At 37.2% G+C, this 15,588-nt stretch overlaps 1 protein-coding gene across 2 annotated transcripts in view; it reads right to left on the reverse strand.

Annotated features, from left to right (window-relative positions):
* The window catches only part of LOC128022398 (prickle-like protein 2), a 44,149-nt gene that overhangs the window by 8,509 nt on the left and 20,052 nt on the right, over window positions 1-15,588 (reverse strand). Inside the window, exons 1-2 of one of the 2 annotated variants that reach the window (XM_052609921.1) lie at window positions 13,251-13,700; window positions 3,700-3,883 (exon numbers count right to left, since the gene is read on the reverse strand). In XM_052609921.1, coding sequence (XP_052465881.1) covers window positions 3,700-3,831 — 132 coding nt within the window. In that variant the 5' untranslated portion in view covers window positions 3,832-3,883; window positions 13,251-13,700. Of the gene's footprint in view, window positions 1-3,699; window positions 3,884-13,250; window positions 13,701-15,588 lie in introns of those variants that run through there. The other variant, XM_052609922.1, reaches the window with a different exon arrangement.

The raw sequence follows: 15,588 nt of genomic DNA on the forward strand, positions 1-15,588 counted from the left end.
CTTTTGGGATAGCTGAAAATTTCACGAAACACCAACTGTGGTTTGGTCCTGGTTAATTACAGTGCAGACGTCCAACAATAACACGCTCCCTGGGCCAGCAAAAGAACTGTTGTGATGCAGCGATCAGAAGCCCAAAGCACTCACACAGAGGAACAGCTTGTGGAAATAACTATAATCAGCAGGAAGAGATCTGGCAACCTGCCCTGGTGTCAAGGGGATCTGGCAACTGCATTTTGCATCAGACAGAGAGGGTGAAAAAAAAAATGCAAAAGCTCTTGATTTGAGGGCAAAACAACCAGAGCTCAAACAGCTGTTTTCCACTGAATAAATAAAGCCAATGCCTCAGAGAAAGGAGGCATAGCATACGCTGGATGACATAGCAAATCTGCAACAATTTGTTGATGAAAAAAATAAAAAGAACTATAATCAAGTTTTAATTAAACTGGCTAACATCACTAACACTTAGGGCTGGGTCACATTTCCTGATTTTGATTCACATGGTCTTGATTCGATTCCAATTATTTGTTATAATATACATTTTGCTTACATATGAAAAGGCTGTTTCAGACTGATTCAAACCAGTAATTCACATTTTTGAAATATTCATTAAAATAGCCAGTTTATAAGATTATTTTGTATCAGGCATCTTGCAACACTGGTTACACAGTTTATTTTTGATTCGCCAAAAAGAACTGGCTCAAAAGTCATTTGCTTGTAAACTAGACTGCACTGATCACACCGTATGTCCTTGATTCACTAAAAAGAACCAGTTCATAAGAGTCATTCATTCTGGAAATCAAGCTACAGTAGTTGTACAGTCTCTTTTTCATTTTTCTAAGAAGAACTTGCTTAAAATAATATTTTTTTTTCAGGAATCAGACTACAATGGTTATGAGGTATACTTGTTTTGTATGGAGCCCATCTGAAAATACAGCAGATATATAACAGCATATTTAAGAGAAGAGGAACAAGATTTGTAGCAAGTGGAGCTGCTTGATATGACTCCGAATGATGGGCCATTCCATTTCTTAGCAGCTAATTGGATTACTCGACTAATTCCACTCATGTGAGCATTTGTGAGCATCAGAGAGATTTTGGGAAAAAACATGGTTGGTGTCTTCACTGCAAGGACCATATTTTCAAGTATTTGGTGGATAATGACTTTTGCCAAGATGTTCACACTTTCAAATTAATATGGTACAACATTTTTTTTTTTTTTTGCCCATGGAGTCATGAAAACATGTTTTCTTGTTCTAAACCAGATCACACATGTTCTGAAACGCATAGTAGAGCTACAATCTTGTAGGATGTGGATGGCCTAAATTTCCCACTCTCTGTCTAAGCGAAGCTAATTTGTCATGGCCTGAGGTAATCACTGTCTCTGGGTGAAACTGCAGATACCAGCTTTCAAAGTGCAGAGAAAGGCATAATTAATAGCTTGCTAATAACATGCATGGACACAGAGTTCTTGTATCCCAGCAACTTCCTCCCATCCATCTGCCTGAACGGTGAAAAACTGCTGGTACTGACTTAAACCAGAACCTCTAAAAAAAACCGAGGGCTCTTGGAGCATAGCTTAGAGAACCATTTATCAATATAATACAGAATATCTAGGAGATATACACTGGCTACTATCATTTTTACCAAGTATTCATAATAAATAGGGGATAAAAATGCTGCATATCAGTCTAATGTCAACCATCAATTACTTAATCTTTCCATCATATGATCATTCAGCCAGGCAAATGAAAATAAATAAACAGAAATGATCAGATGCACATGGTTTGACCTCCAAAGACCCAATATAGTCCACAGTCCTTGCAGATGGTAGAGGTGCTTTATTGCTTATTGACCCGTTTTGCTGTTGCGTTAACAAGGCTTTCTTCAGTTCATCAAGAAAATGAAACTCACATCTATAAATGATTTCACTGGCCCATAAAGAGTTCACACACACCGGTGCCTAATAAACCCCATAACACCAACTTTCTGAAGCAGAGAAATTGCTATAGTCAAAAAAAAAATCAGTACAGAAGGAATGAAGGGTCATAAAGAGAGTATTCTCATAGATATTCCTTGTCAATGTCATGCAGAATGCTTTAATGCTTCTTCGAACATCCCAATTAGAGTAAAAACTACATTGTTAACATGCTGCATTCCATTTATTAACCCATCTAAAAATTATTCTACCATTAAAATTTTTGTGGTCAGTAAGATTTTTAAAGTGCCTTTTATACTTACCAATGCAAAACATCTAAAACAAAGAATAAATGTATTATTTAAATCTGTATGATGACAACCAGTCTGAATAAGAACGCATATTTCAGTGCCTCTTAAATGCCTAAGCAATCGATTGAAATATTTGTCTTGGCTTTTTTAGCGGGGCTGTAGCATTTAGCTCCATACACCGTACATAAATTCTCAAGAGTCAGTGCTCTTTAAATTTGATATGAAAATGGAGGCAGATCTGTCTCCTCTAAGTCTTTCAGCGCGCTCTTTAATCCACAGACCACAGCGGAGCAGCATGGGCGGACGCAAACAGAAATTCACGGTGCATGTTTATCTATAGATTGTTCAAATATCTGTATCTGTGCAGTTCTTTGTCATAAATACGGTTTACAAAAGGTCACGAGGAAGCAGTCTGTTTCCCAGCTATTGTAAAGTTTTCGCTGCGTTTACCGCTCATCACAACACGGCTGTTTCCTCCAGCGAAAATCTAGCCCTTAACACATATGAACGCATACTTTAATTACACTTATTTAAATATACTTAATTTAATCATACATACTTTATAAATACACTACTGTGCAAAAGTCTTAGTCTGTTGTCAGACTGCTTGTGCATTCAACAATCTCACTAGATTATTATTAAAATGGCAAAATGAATGTTTGGAAATGTAAACTGATATTTCCTACTGACATACTAAAGCAAAAGATATAAATAACTGGATTAAAACCCTTTTTTGGGGTGAAAATACTAATGTGCCTCAGACTTGTATGTAATGGAGCCAGGGCATTTAACAATTTAACAATAAACTGTATTATCCAAAATGAGTCTTACATCAGTGCAATGAACAGTAAAGTTAATCCAATTCAATTCCATTGAACTTTATTCTGTTGAAGTTATTTCTCTTTCGGAACATTCATTCACGAATCTGTGGACGTTTGTCTTCACACACAGAAAAAAACGTACTAAAGAAGTGTGAAATAATATACCTCTGTAAATAAATACAATATAAATTCAAGTCTCACGCACTTTAATGCCCTTTGAGTGTAACGCATACGCTCCCTTGGAACTGGAATCATGGTGGAATTTCATGTGAAGTCCACTTCATAGGGCACTTACGGTCGAATAAGACGATGCTTGAATGCTGTTGCCTGAACAAGAGACTTCCTTACTGAAGTGAGTGTTGACTGGTGTCACTATCTCACGAATGCGCCAGCAGATCTCCACCAAATTCGGAAGATCCCTTCAGCTCGAGGAGCCCTCTCGAACGTCTCCCTCCACGTTTTGACTGCCCCCCGGGGTTGCTAGATTGGTCAGCGCCAGACCGTGAATTTAACCACCCACTGCCCCGGAGATATAACGGCGACAGGCTCATATCAGGTGACACATTTTATATATCGTTTTGCCGATATTATCGGCCGGGATCTATTTAGTACTGTAAGTCTGATTTGGGTACAGGGTTGTAAAATGTGTGACCTGTTCAGGTTTGAGTCCGGGCGGCACCCAGGCATACTCCTCCAGAGCACAGCCAGAGTCATCATCAGATGTAGAGTTCCTCTGGAAGTCGTACATCAGCTTGGTCACGGTCTTCTCCATCTCCAGAGGCATGGCGGTCACAACATGCTCCTCCCGAGGGCACTTACAGTGGAGGCAGATTTTCCTAAAATGGCAAGGTAAAACAACTGTCAAATTAAAACGTTTAATAGTACACCTTGCATTTGTTTATTATTAATGGAAATCCCTGTTAACAATCTTGATTAGTTTGGTTAGATATAAGACCCTTGAAATGGACAGATTCTTCCATAAATTCTCATATATTACAACTGATTCCAGATGTATCATGATTAACTCATTTAATATATTGTGTTATAAAACAACCAAATGAAATTGTTTCCAATGTTGACTTGGACAAATCATGATGAAGTGCTTATTTTACCACGTTTTTTCAAAGATGCCGACATGACAAATATAAGTTTGGAATATAAACTTATGAAATATAAACTGAAACAGGTTTCTAAGAGTAATATATCTCAATAAAATGTGTGTTTGACACATTAAAACGTTTATTTCTCCGCTCCCTCAAACAGTAAACTCGTTTAACACAAAGAATGAGCGATACATGAGCTGCATACAATGAGTTCACTTTGTGCTAACATCTCAAGTTACAATTAAAACTCCCAAGCAACCCTCCCACACACAGCTTTTCTCTTTTTGTTCTTTTACTTTGTCAATCAGCATATCGACATTTGGTTAAAACCAGGAGCAGCCCAAACATTCTAACAAAACCCCTCAACACGTCCAATGACTCATGTCACGATGAAACATACACTCCACGAATCAAACACGTAGTGTCTGGTTATTGTCCAGACAAGCAGACACTGCGTCAAGCTCTGCCAAAACCACACTTTCGGAGCACGCCGGCCAGTTGGTCAGATTAACTAACCTCTTAGACCAAAGGAAGAGAAAACAAGCTGCCCACTTAGGGCCAATCCCATTAGCACCTCAGAGGCCTGACAGGCTGCAAGGTGTCAAAGACAGACACCGGCCAGTAACACATTGATTGACTGACGTTTTCACATCGGCCAGATGGTTAATTTAAGGATATCTATAAAATCATGTGCGTCAAAAAACTCTAGTTGCTATGGAAGCAAGACAGGGAAAAAAAGGCTTGGTTCAGTTTAAGCCATCAGCAGATCTGTCATCATGCTTCTATTGTCCTAAGGATATAAAGAGTGAGTCATGGTATTTCTTCAACAAGCTTGCAATAACAAGCACTTAAATGTAAGATTTCATTCGGATTAAAACAATTATTTGTCTTTTCAAAAGGTCATGTAAATACACACCAGTCCTGATTTTGTTGTCTGACTAACACACCTAGATAATGCAACTGCACAAACATTTGAATGGTAGTGTACAACTCTTTTTACATGAAATTCATATCTTCTCAGCACTGACTGTGTATTCACTTGAAAACTTCATTTCACACTAGTTAAGTCTCTGTAGTATTTAAATATCACCATACAAAGAGTGCAAATGACTTTTGTTAAACATGGATTTCATTCTCTGTTAGATCTCTCAGAGAAAGTTTGTCTATGATAGCCTGCAAAACGGTCAAAACTTGCCGACACCAAACAACCTTCGGTGTCTTGGTGGCTAGGGATGCACCAAATCTTCGGCAACTGAAATTATTCGGCCAAAAAGAGCAAAAAATATATAGGGCTGGGCGATATGGAGCAAAAAATATATCTCGATATATTTTGCTATATCTCGATATGCGATATATATCTCGATATCTTTACAGGAAAAATAACCCCCCTAAAACTACTGCAAAAACAAATATGCCAAATATTACATGTTTAGTGCCCTATGAAACGTTTTATTTTTTTTCTTCACCATATGCTTTATTGTTACCTAATTCTGTGTTTTAGCATGTGTAGATATTTAAATGCATAAAAACAACTTAATTAGTTTAAAAAAATCTTAAAATAGCCTTATGTGAAATTTTTTCCCTTCAGAAATTCTGTGTATTTACATTTTTCTGGTTGTCAAATGAAGGCATAAAACATTTATTTAATTTATCTTTTAATTATTTAAAATTAAGCAAACTTTATTTTTTGGTAAACAAAGGGGATTTACTATTAAAAATAAAACATGGAAGAAATGTTGTGTGATTATCATTTTATCATTTTAATAATAGTAGTAGTGGGCTATGTACATTCTGCTGAACAATAGTAAAATATTTCTGCCAAATACTTTTATTTTGACGGGTTTACCTTTACAGTTCTGTGTATGTGATACTACAGTGTATGATGTGATATGAGCTAGTTTTACTCAAATCAAGTGGTCAGATGCTCATGAAGTGACTCGGTTCAGTTCTGGAGATGTTCCTCATGTGTTCACATCTTTATCAGTGAGAGGAAAGACGCTGAAATCAGCGCGAGCATCACGCGCTTCTGTGTGTTTAATGAATGAAGACGCGCTTCTGCGCCATTCGTTAACACAGACACGCAGAACATGCAGGATTCATATTTAAATAGACTTTTCTGGGTTAATATTTGCAGATATTAGTCTATATTGCGATTTGATTTAAGTGCATGACCTACTTTTGATAATTCATTCAAAATTTAACCAATTCCGTGACATTCCGTGTTAAACTGTAAATACCGTTTTTATGACTGGATTCCGTCCACGTTTTCTGCATCGCGGAAATCATTGGGCCCTACGTTAGACATATGCCTTCTGTTCGTCCTACGCCTTAAAACCAAAGTATCTCCATATAATGGAGCCAGTTGTCCTTTTGTTTTTAGACTTTGTTTTTTAGACTAGTTCTATACACGCGAAGGGAGTGGGGACAAAAGCAAGGAGGCGGGGGCGAGCGAGCGGGGGCGAGCACAGCACAGAGAAGGCAAAGAAGCAAAGTGGCGGAATCAGAATTAAATATAAACAACATATCGATATATACGATATGTCAAAATCCATATCGTGTTTAAAAAATATCTCGATATATTTTAAATATCGAGATATCGCCCACCCCTAAAAATATATATTTCGTGTTCAGCCGAATAAGCGAAAAGGCAGAATAACTGAACAATAACAGAATAACTGTACTGAACAATGACTAACGCAATCAAATAGAGGCAGTGTGAAAGTAGGCTATTTAAAACTTTTAGAGAAAGACGCAGAAATCATTACAAGCATGAAGCACCGACAGCGAGAAATTGTTTATTGCTGCTGCATCACATCTCCGATGAGAAGAAGAGGTGGCTGATGCTGGTGGTTTGGTTACTGTATGATGATTGAAATCACGAAATTACCTCAAACGATTAGTAAATAAACTGCAGAGTGCTATATTTTCTAATGCACGCAGTACTGGACGAGCTTGTGGTGCAAGGCTGCAAAGTCCAAAACGAAAGAAAATTTTTAGAGGCATGTGACAATTTGATACGTGCAACAAATATCTTCCCAAATTCATAATGAGAATAATTTATAAATATGCATGCTGTTCCCAACAAAAAGAAGTACCGAGATCTTTCTCTGGGTTTCTGCCAAAATAAAATAAGCAACTTCATAAACATTCATAAATTATAGTATTGTAATTTTACCCTACAACAGTTCTATTATACATTTATTATAACATTCACACACAGTGTTCCACCTGGGACCTGTAATAAATTCTAGTTCTCTTATACTCAGCAAGGTTGACTTTATTTGTACAGTAAAAAATATTTTTTACTAACTTATTAATTTTAAGTTCAATTGTGCTTTGTTGGTATAAAGTCTGCTAGAAATATTTTGGCAATTTAATACAATGGTGAAAAAAAAGGCAAAATAGGCCTACATGGAGGGAAAATGTGAAAAACCATGTTTGGAATTTGGCCATCAGCACAGCGTTTCATTTTATTCAGCTTCTGCCAAGAATTTTCATGTCGGTCCATCCCTAATAACTGCCACTTTAATAACATTAAATTCAATGTAACAGAAGTAGCAACGGAATCTTTCACATTGTAATGTAGATCCAAGTGAAATGGATTAATGGAAAAAATGCAGGTGCTTGATTCTTTCCATGGGTTGTCGATTTGAAGGCAGATTGCAATGCAATTACAAGCAATTGGTGGGACAAAAAGATTAGAAAATTCTGGCATACATCGCCAGAGGGAAGTCTACAGCTTCACCAGAAGATCTAGTTACAAGAATGGATGAATTGTTTACAAGATCAATAACTTGCATTCAGAAAAAAATATTTAATTTCATGCTCACGATAATAATAATGCCAAATAAAATTCCAGTACAATGAAACTCAAAAGAAAACAAATTCCTTGTAATCGATGAATTGGTACTTACAAATAGGGCTACGTCGGTTCACTAGAGAAAAAAAGGGTTGGGAAACCCTAGCCTAGAACACAATAGTTTACTTATATTTAAGATGAAGGATGCATGAAGCTCTTCTTAAAAGCATTTCTTTAAATCAAAATGAAAGACTCAGAGACTAGATACAGGGTTTTGTGGGAGGTAACTGTGAGCAGACTTCATATATATATACACTGTATATATATATAGGCCATGCAGCTGGTCTCTCTGCAGTTCCAACACCCTTGAGCAAGGACAATTCACCTGCATTACTTGAGGGTGGCAACTTCACAACTCGCATTAATACTGAACGCTCACAGGAACATTAGAGGCCCTCACATACAATCCATCTGTGAAACACCAAACACTGATGACACTGATGCTCTCTCACACAGTGCTTGGTCTTTCTGCAGAGCATATCAACTAAAGGGCGGAAAACAAAACAAAAAGGGATCACTACGGAGTAATACAGCCCTCTTGGAAAGTGTAGTCTTGGACCAGAACATTTTAACCAGTCATAACTAAAATTGTATGCTTATCCGGGAAAGATAAACCCATTTAGCTGCAGTGAGATTTCTGAGATGAATGTGAAAAGAGTTCCATGGAGATGTCAGTCTGGTCTAGATAAATGAACTGGACAAAAATGAGGTCACCGTAACTTCCTTCTCAATCACACAGAAAGGACTGAGTGAAACTCCTTCCTTGTTTTGACATGCTCATGACTGCAAATTCTAGGCTCAATACCACTCCACAGTCCAATGTATTCTCTTCTAATTGTCTAAATGTGATCGGAATTAAAAAAGATGCCGGGTTGCAACTATGCATGCTGATTTCAATAAAAACGTCATGCTTAAACCAAGTCAATGTGATCTACAAGACTGCACTTTTGAAAGGGTTTGTCCTACATAGCAAATATGGAAGACTGGGAGTGTAATCTAGAGATGGCGCAGAAGGTTGTAATGCCCCTGAGGCCTCCAAGAGGAATGGTAAATGTGATTTATGATCGGATCGGACAATTGCATATTGTGGGTTAATCATTGCATTTTTAAATTGCTCAGACAACAACAGATGTGGACTTATTGTTAGCTTGAGGGAAACTTATCCCTTAAAATTAAGGCCTGTGCAACCACCAGACTCATCTCATCTAATTCTCTTTAACAACAGCCTATAGCCTCTTTCACACAGTAATACCAGTAAAGTTCCGTAAAATTACCAGAACGACTTTACAGGTAAATTCAAAAATGCGCTGTTCACACAGTCAACGACATTCCGTCTTTTTTCCAGAAAAGCACCATTCACACATCCATTCCAAAATACCGGTAAATTCTGTGACGTAATTAATCTCTAAACAGCTGCGCTTGTATTTTTAAACACGGAGGGTAATACGTGTTCAGTATTTCTGTTTATGGTTTAATTTTTTTTTTTAATTTATTATTCATGTAACTGCTTTTGTTACAGAGACATCGTAATAGATGACTGTTTTGAATAATTAGTATACTCCCCATTAATAAAACACCCGATGCTGTCTGGAGCTGACCAATTTAGTGAAAATCGGATTGAAAGGATTAATAGCACAATGAAGTTGCGATTGTAAATTGCAGTCTGTAAGACGCACTTTGCAGAAAAGGTGCATTCACAAATGTAGCCTGATCCAAATTCATATCAAATAGTCTATCAGCGCAGATAAACATGTTGTGCGTATAAATTGAGTTCAAAATATGTCCCAAAGCACCGGAAAAATTACCATGAATGTGACAGAGGGAAATAGTAAAAATATATTTGAATTATTTACTAATAGACTAGTGTTTTCTGAGTCTGTGCCCCAAGGATGAAGTTGCCTGACTCCTCATTAGATGCGCCTCCTAAACGGATTATGATTGTATTTAGATTTTTTGTTGTTTGTTTTTATTATTTCGTTAAGTAGTAATTAAAAGCTTTCTATAGATATATTTATCATGTCTGTGAGGCATGTATTCGCTGTGTTTCGGTATTTTGTAAGCTCTCCTGTTCAAGATGAGACGGCAGAAAGCATGTTTGTTTTCTTTATTTTATATTTCTTTATTTTATATTTCTTTGTTATATCATGATCGCGCTGGCACCTATGTCCCAAAAAAGCGTGCTTTATCTTGCGTTCTCCGCACAAAATATACATATAGCGCGCATCTGGGTTCAACGTTAAAACATCGTTATGCTTGAACTGTTTTATATCTGTAGATTTTATTTTAGACAATTCGTGATGATTTGAGAAGGCTAAACATAGGCTATGTACTCTCTCTCTGTGCTGGCCGCTTTAAAAAAAAACTTAGCCTATATGCCTGTTTAACGATCAAAAACTGCTCCAAACAGTAGTATGAGCTGTTTTGGGAGAATTGGAAAAAAAGACGTGCTGAACATCCTCAAGTGAGTTGCGGGGCAAACCGAAAGTTGAAGCCGAATGTCAAGCACTCTTCTTCACTGCTCCGACTTCTCGTTTGTGCCCTATCTGTTTTTCCCTATGTAAAAACTAAAATTAAAATTAAGTTGTAAAATTAAGTTGTAAAACTTAAAGTTATTGTTTTTATTATTTATTGTGTTCGGCATGGTGGGCAGCGTGTGATTTCATGCCGTGCCGCGGGTTGAGATCCACGTAGAGCTAGGCCTACAAGATTTGTGGAGTAGCAGAACCCCCAAATAGACGGACAAAAGTCATAATGGGAATAAGAAATACTCCCAATACTACTTCGTTTGTGATGGTCGTTTATTTTTTAGATATTAAGACACAATGTTTTCAGTTTATTGATGACCTGACTTTGTCGGCGACAGTTAACAGTTATTTTATCATATGTTACTGCATCACTAACAGTTTCTCTCAGATGACGACAAATTAGGCTACTTCATCCTACCGGATAATAGGAAGCGGCTTAATTTCACTGTCGCTTCAGTTGGATGGATGACATTTATTTTATTTTCTTAAACATTGGGTGAATGCTTGATGATTGGAAGACGTCTTACGTCACCGCGTTCTGAACTCTTACGTGCTCCTACCGGTAATTTTCCTTCTGCGTTCACACACAGCAGAATTCCGAATTTACTGGTAATGTTACAACTTCTCATACCGTTAAATTTCCTGAACGAATTTACCGGTATTTTTTAAAAGATCCTGTTCACACATGAACTCTTTATGGAAATTTACCAGTAATTTTCCGGAAACGTCTGTATGTGTGAAAGGGCTTTATGTCTAGACACAATGGCATTGTCATCTTTGATACAACTTCCATTTAAATAAAGGGAGGTCGGCTGTGGCCAGCATTATAGTTAACTAAAACCATATATAAAAGTAAACCTTTTTGTTACTTAAAAAAAACAAACAAATTAAAATTCATCATTCCGGATGAATTAAACAAGCTTTTTAAAGGGCAACTCATAGTGGAGGACACAGCTGGTCACATCTGGGTGGTAAAAACCAATTCATCTTCTATTCTCACTTATCTTTTGTGTATATGCAACAAAAAAAGATAAGTGATAAGTGATTGATTCTGTAATTTTTATGTCAAAAGCTTTGTGTTGTGGTATTGACCAGTGTTGATATCGACAGGCATTTTTGATTTAGTCAGTCTTAATCTTTATCTTGAGACGAAAATGCTTAATAGTCTCAGTCACATTTTAGTCATATGAGTCTAGTTTTAGTTGACTACAAGTAATTCCATTTTTGTCTACTTTTAGTCATTATTTTAGTCAAATTGCAGTTACCAACATTTATTTTGGTAGATATTTTATTTGTAGTTTTCAAACAAAAATAGACATTTATTAATTCTCTCTTTAGACCAAATCAATTACGCTTATGAGAAATTTTTATCAAGCATTGAATTTGGAAAAGCTTTAAATAAATGATGACCATTTTCATTTTTGGATGAACTATCCCTTTAACAGTAGTGAAAAGGGAGCAACTTACAAAAATTTTGATAATACAGATTATGAAAAAATATATATAATTTATAAATTTTGAAAAAGCAGCACAATAAGACAATTAACACTGGTATTAACTGAGTTTCAATAATACAGAATACAAGACAGCTGTATTCCCTGGAAGACCTCACTACTGTTGTCACATTTCTGTGCCTATATTACTTTAAAAGCTCCCATAATGTAAACACTGACACAAGTAATTGATTTAAGACAACCATCATGACTGATAACCTACTACTATATGAACAGGGAGGTAAATCAATTATTCAACGAAAAAGAAACCAGTTTAAATGGAGGCTGCTTCAAATGGATGAGGGGTGTGATAGGAAACGATATTGATTTAATCAAAATAGTGCTGTAAAATAAGATGGATTCAGCCCAGAGTAACATCCCATTGACAGCAAACAAGCAAAGCATCAAAACAGTGATGGAAAGCCAGAGTCATTCCACATTTCAGTTCTTTTGATGGTTATATAACTGATACAGATATTTTTACGTTAGTGATCGAGTGAGCTGTTGACTTGGGTAAAACTTTGTAGTTCTTGGTGTGAACCGGTTTTTATCATAGGCGAATTAATCGATTTGCGAAATTGACTGTTCTCAGTTTAATAAAGTTGTTGACTGGAGAACCACTTGGACCGATTCGTGAACTAATCATTGAACCCGGTTTCTTTACCCGGGTCAACCAAATCACTGAAAAGATCCGACTAATAAAAACGATTCATTGACGAATCGGGTATCTGAGATCTGCAAACGCGAGAAGCGTGAAGCGTCTCCCCCTTTTACGAATTCAACTCTCCTGGTATTATTATCCGATTTGTCCCTTCATGTGTTATTCCAACAAAACACCACCAAACAAAGGCATAATGATTAGTAATCCGACTAACTGGAACAGGTCACCGAGCAATGACTCAAGATTAAAGATAACTAAACTGAAAAGTTCAATTTATTTCAGTATTTCAGTCATTTTCGTAATCTTGTTAGATGAAATTTAGACGTAGAAAAAGGTAAACGCCAGAAAAGACTCTTTATAATAACAGTATTTTTAACAGACGCGTCGATCCGTAACATTCGCCTAACAGTTACGTTACTTGACCTGCGTTTGATTTTTAAGTTTATGGATCGACTTTCAAGGAATACCTCGACCACATCATGCAGCGAAACGAAGGGAAAAGTCATCACGCATCATTTTAAACTGCAGTCCCGATTAAAGTAACAGAGCCACAAACGCTTACCTTTCACCGTGAACGAAGACGAGAGTTTGATGTCGTCCGTCGTGAACCGATCCGTGCACGCACTAAACATATCCAGCATTAAAGGCGATCAGTTGGCGCACTTTCACTTCTCCACAAACAAGCGCTCAATCCGAACGGCTTTTTCGCACTATTGACCAGCCTTAGTTCGTACAAAGGTGTCGTCCAGGAATGACATGCCTAAAGCGCTAATGCTTTTGATAAATCATCTACAATAAGGATGAAAATACGAAGCGTCTCCCGCAGATCCAGCGCGATTCTCCGTGATAGCTCCACCAGCAGCAGTGGCAGCATTCGGGGCTTAAAGCCATGAACAGCCTGCGCTTCTCCTCAATAACAAGCTATGAGAGCTCGAGAGCTCAAGGCTTGGACTCGACTGGCTCGCTGTTCGCTCTGCCCACTCGAGCTTGTGAATGGTAATGAGCGTCCATGATGTCAGCAAGTCAACCTTCTTACATTAGTTTATTTAGCGACGTGAACAGCTTGTGTTCTTGAAATCATTTACATGCAAATCAGTCGCTTTCCCTCCGACTGTAAAGACCCCAGGCAACAGCCTACACAAGGCAAAAGTATCCGAGCAGGGGAAAGAATACCGTTTATATGTAAATAATAGCTACCATAACTTCAGAGGTTTTGTTAAATTTATAAACTGCATTAGCTTACCTCCATTTAAAAAAAAAAAAAAAAAAAATCCTGATGCCAACGTTTCCTTTAGGCCTATTAAACCCTAAGACTATTTATTTTTGTATTACTTGAACTTAACTTACATAATGCATAACATTATGCAGAGTTTGCAAGAATAATTTACCCAATGAAACATTTGACCTACTCTCCCCTTATCCAAAATCTCCCAGTCAGTCAAAGACCACCAAAACCCAACACAGAGCATTCAAAGATGATGCTTAACAGCAAGAGTTGTGCCTGGCTGGGTAAATAAATTCTCTTATCAAAAGACTTATCCCAACATTATAGGTCACAACAAAGAGAAAGAAAGAAATTTGCCAACAGCATTACTCAATAAAACATCCATTTGAATGCAACTGGCTTTAACTTCCAGGTTGTTGGTGTTGATGTGCATCCATCTGAATGAAGAGCATCTCCTATTGGATTGTGCTTCTCATTTCAACCTGAGGCAAACCCCTACACACACACACACACACACACACACGCACACACACGCACACATGTCTGGTCAGCTATCGTTGTGGGGACTCTCCATAGGTGTAATGGTTTTTATACTGTGCAGACCATATCTTCTATCGCCCTACACCAACCCTACACCTAAACCTAACCCTCACAGGAAACTTTCTGCAGTTTTAGATTTTCAAGAAACTAATTTATTAGCTTGTTTACCCATGGGGACCTCAATTTAGGTCCCCACCGTGACACGAGTCCCCATGAGTCTGTGTGTATTCAGTTTTAAGTCCCCACCAGAATAGAAAAACAAGTACACACATCACATCACACACACACACACACACACACACACACACACACAGTAGTATCAATTACCCCCATCCCCAGTGCTTTAGGCTTTGGAGTAACATACACTGACAGCCACTCGGTTCCCCACAGCCACAAGCATACACTGCTAAAATCCAGCAAACCCACTGTTTCCCAAATCATGAGGCTGATTGGCTTCTTTTATGATTACATTATTCTGCCCGTCTGACATCAAAAGAACAAAATATAGCTTGTTGAAAGCATGACAGTTTTCACTATATAGAACTTTGAATCATGTGCTACTAACTTCATACCAGAGTCATTTTTATATTTTACATTGTACATTGTACATTTTCAGTTAGTTTAATTTGTAGTGTTTTGGGAATATTCATTATTTACTATGTAGGTTTAATCTATATTTCACGTTTAGGTTTATTTCCAATTAATTTACATTTATAGTTTTTACGTCTTAATATATTTTTTTAAATTTAATTTCAGCTTTATTTCAATTTAAAAATTGTTTACGATATAACCTTGATAATAACTAATACATTTGGTAAAATAAGAATGCAAAGGTGCATTACAATGGATGTCCTTTAATTTCACAAATGTACCACATCCCCTTTCTTAGCCAAAATGCTGATGGCTATCATTCTAAGTCAACACTAGGGCAGCTGTACAGCTCAACAGCTGATTGCAGAGGAATGCTTACATCTCTTTTTCTGGTGTGACCTCAGGATGAGATAACCAAATTCCATCTGGGGAATAGGCTTCAAGGAAACAAGGTACAGGAAAACACATCAGCTTTAAGTGCAATTGGCTGTTTTATTTTATGCAAAATAACGTGCAAAAAAAAATGTGATTGTGGTATTAAAAG

The sequence above is a fragment of the Carassius gibelio genome, chromosome A11, assembly GCF_023724105.1.
Source record: "Carassius gibelio isolate Cgi1373 ecotype wild population from Czech Republic chromosome A11, carGib1.2-hapl.c, whole genome shotgun sequence".
Taxonomy (NCBI): domain Eukaryota; kingdom Metazoa; phylum Chordata; class Actinopteri; order Cypriniformes; family Cyprinidae; genus Carassius; species Carassius gibelio.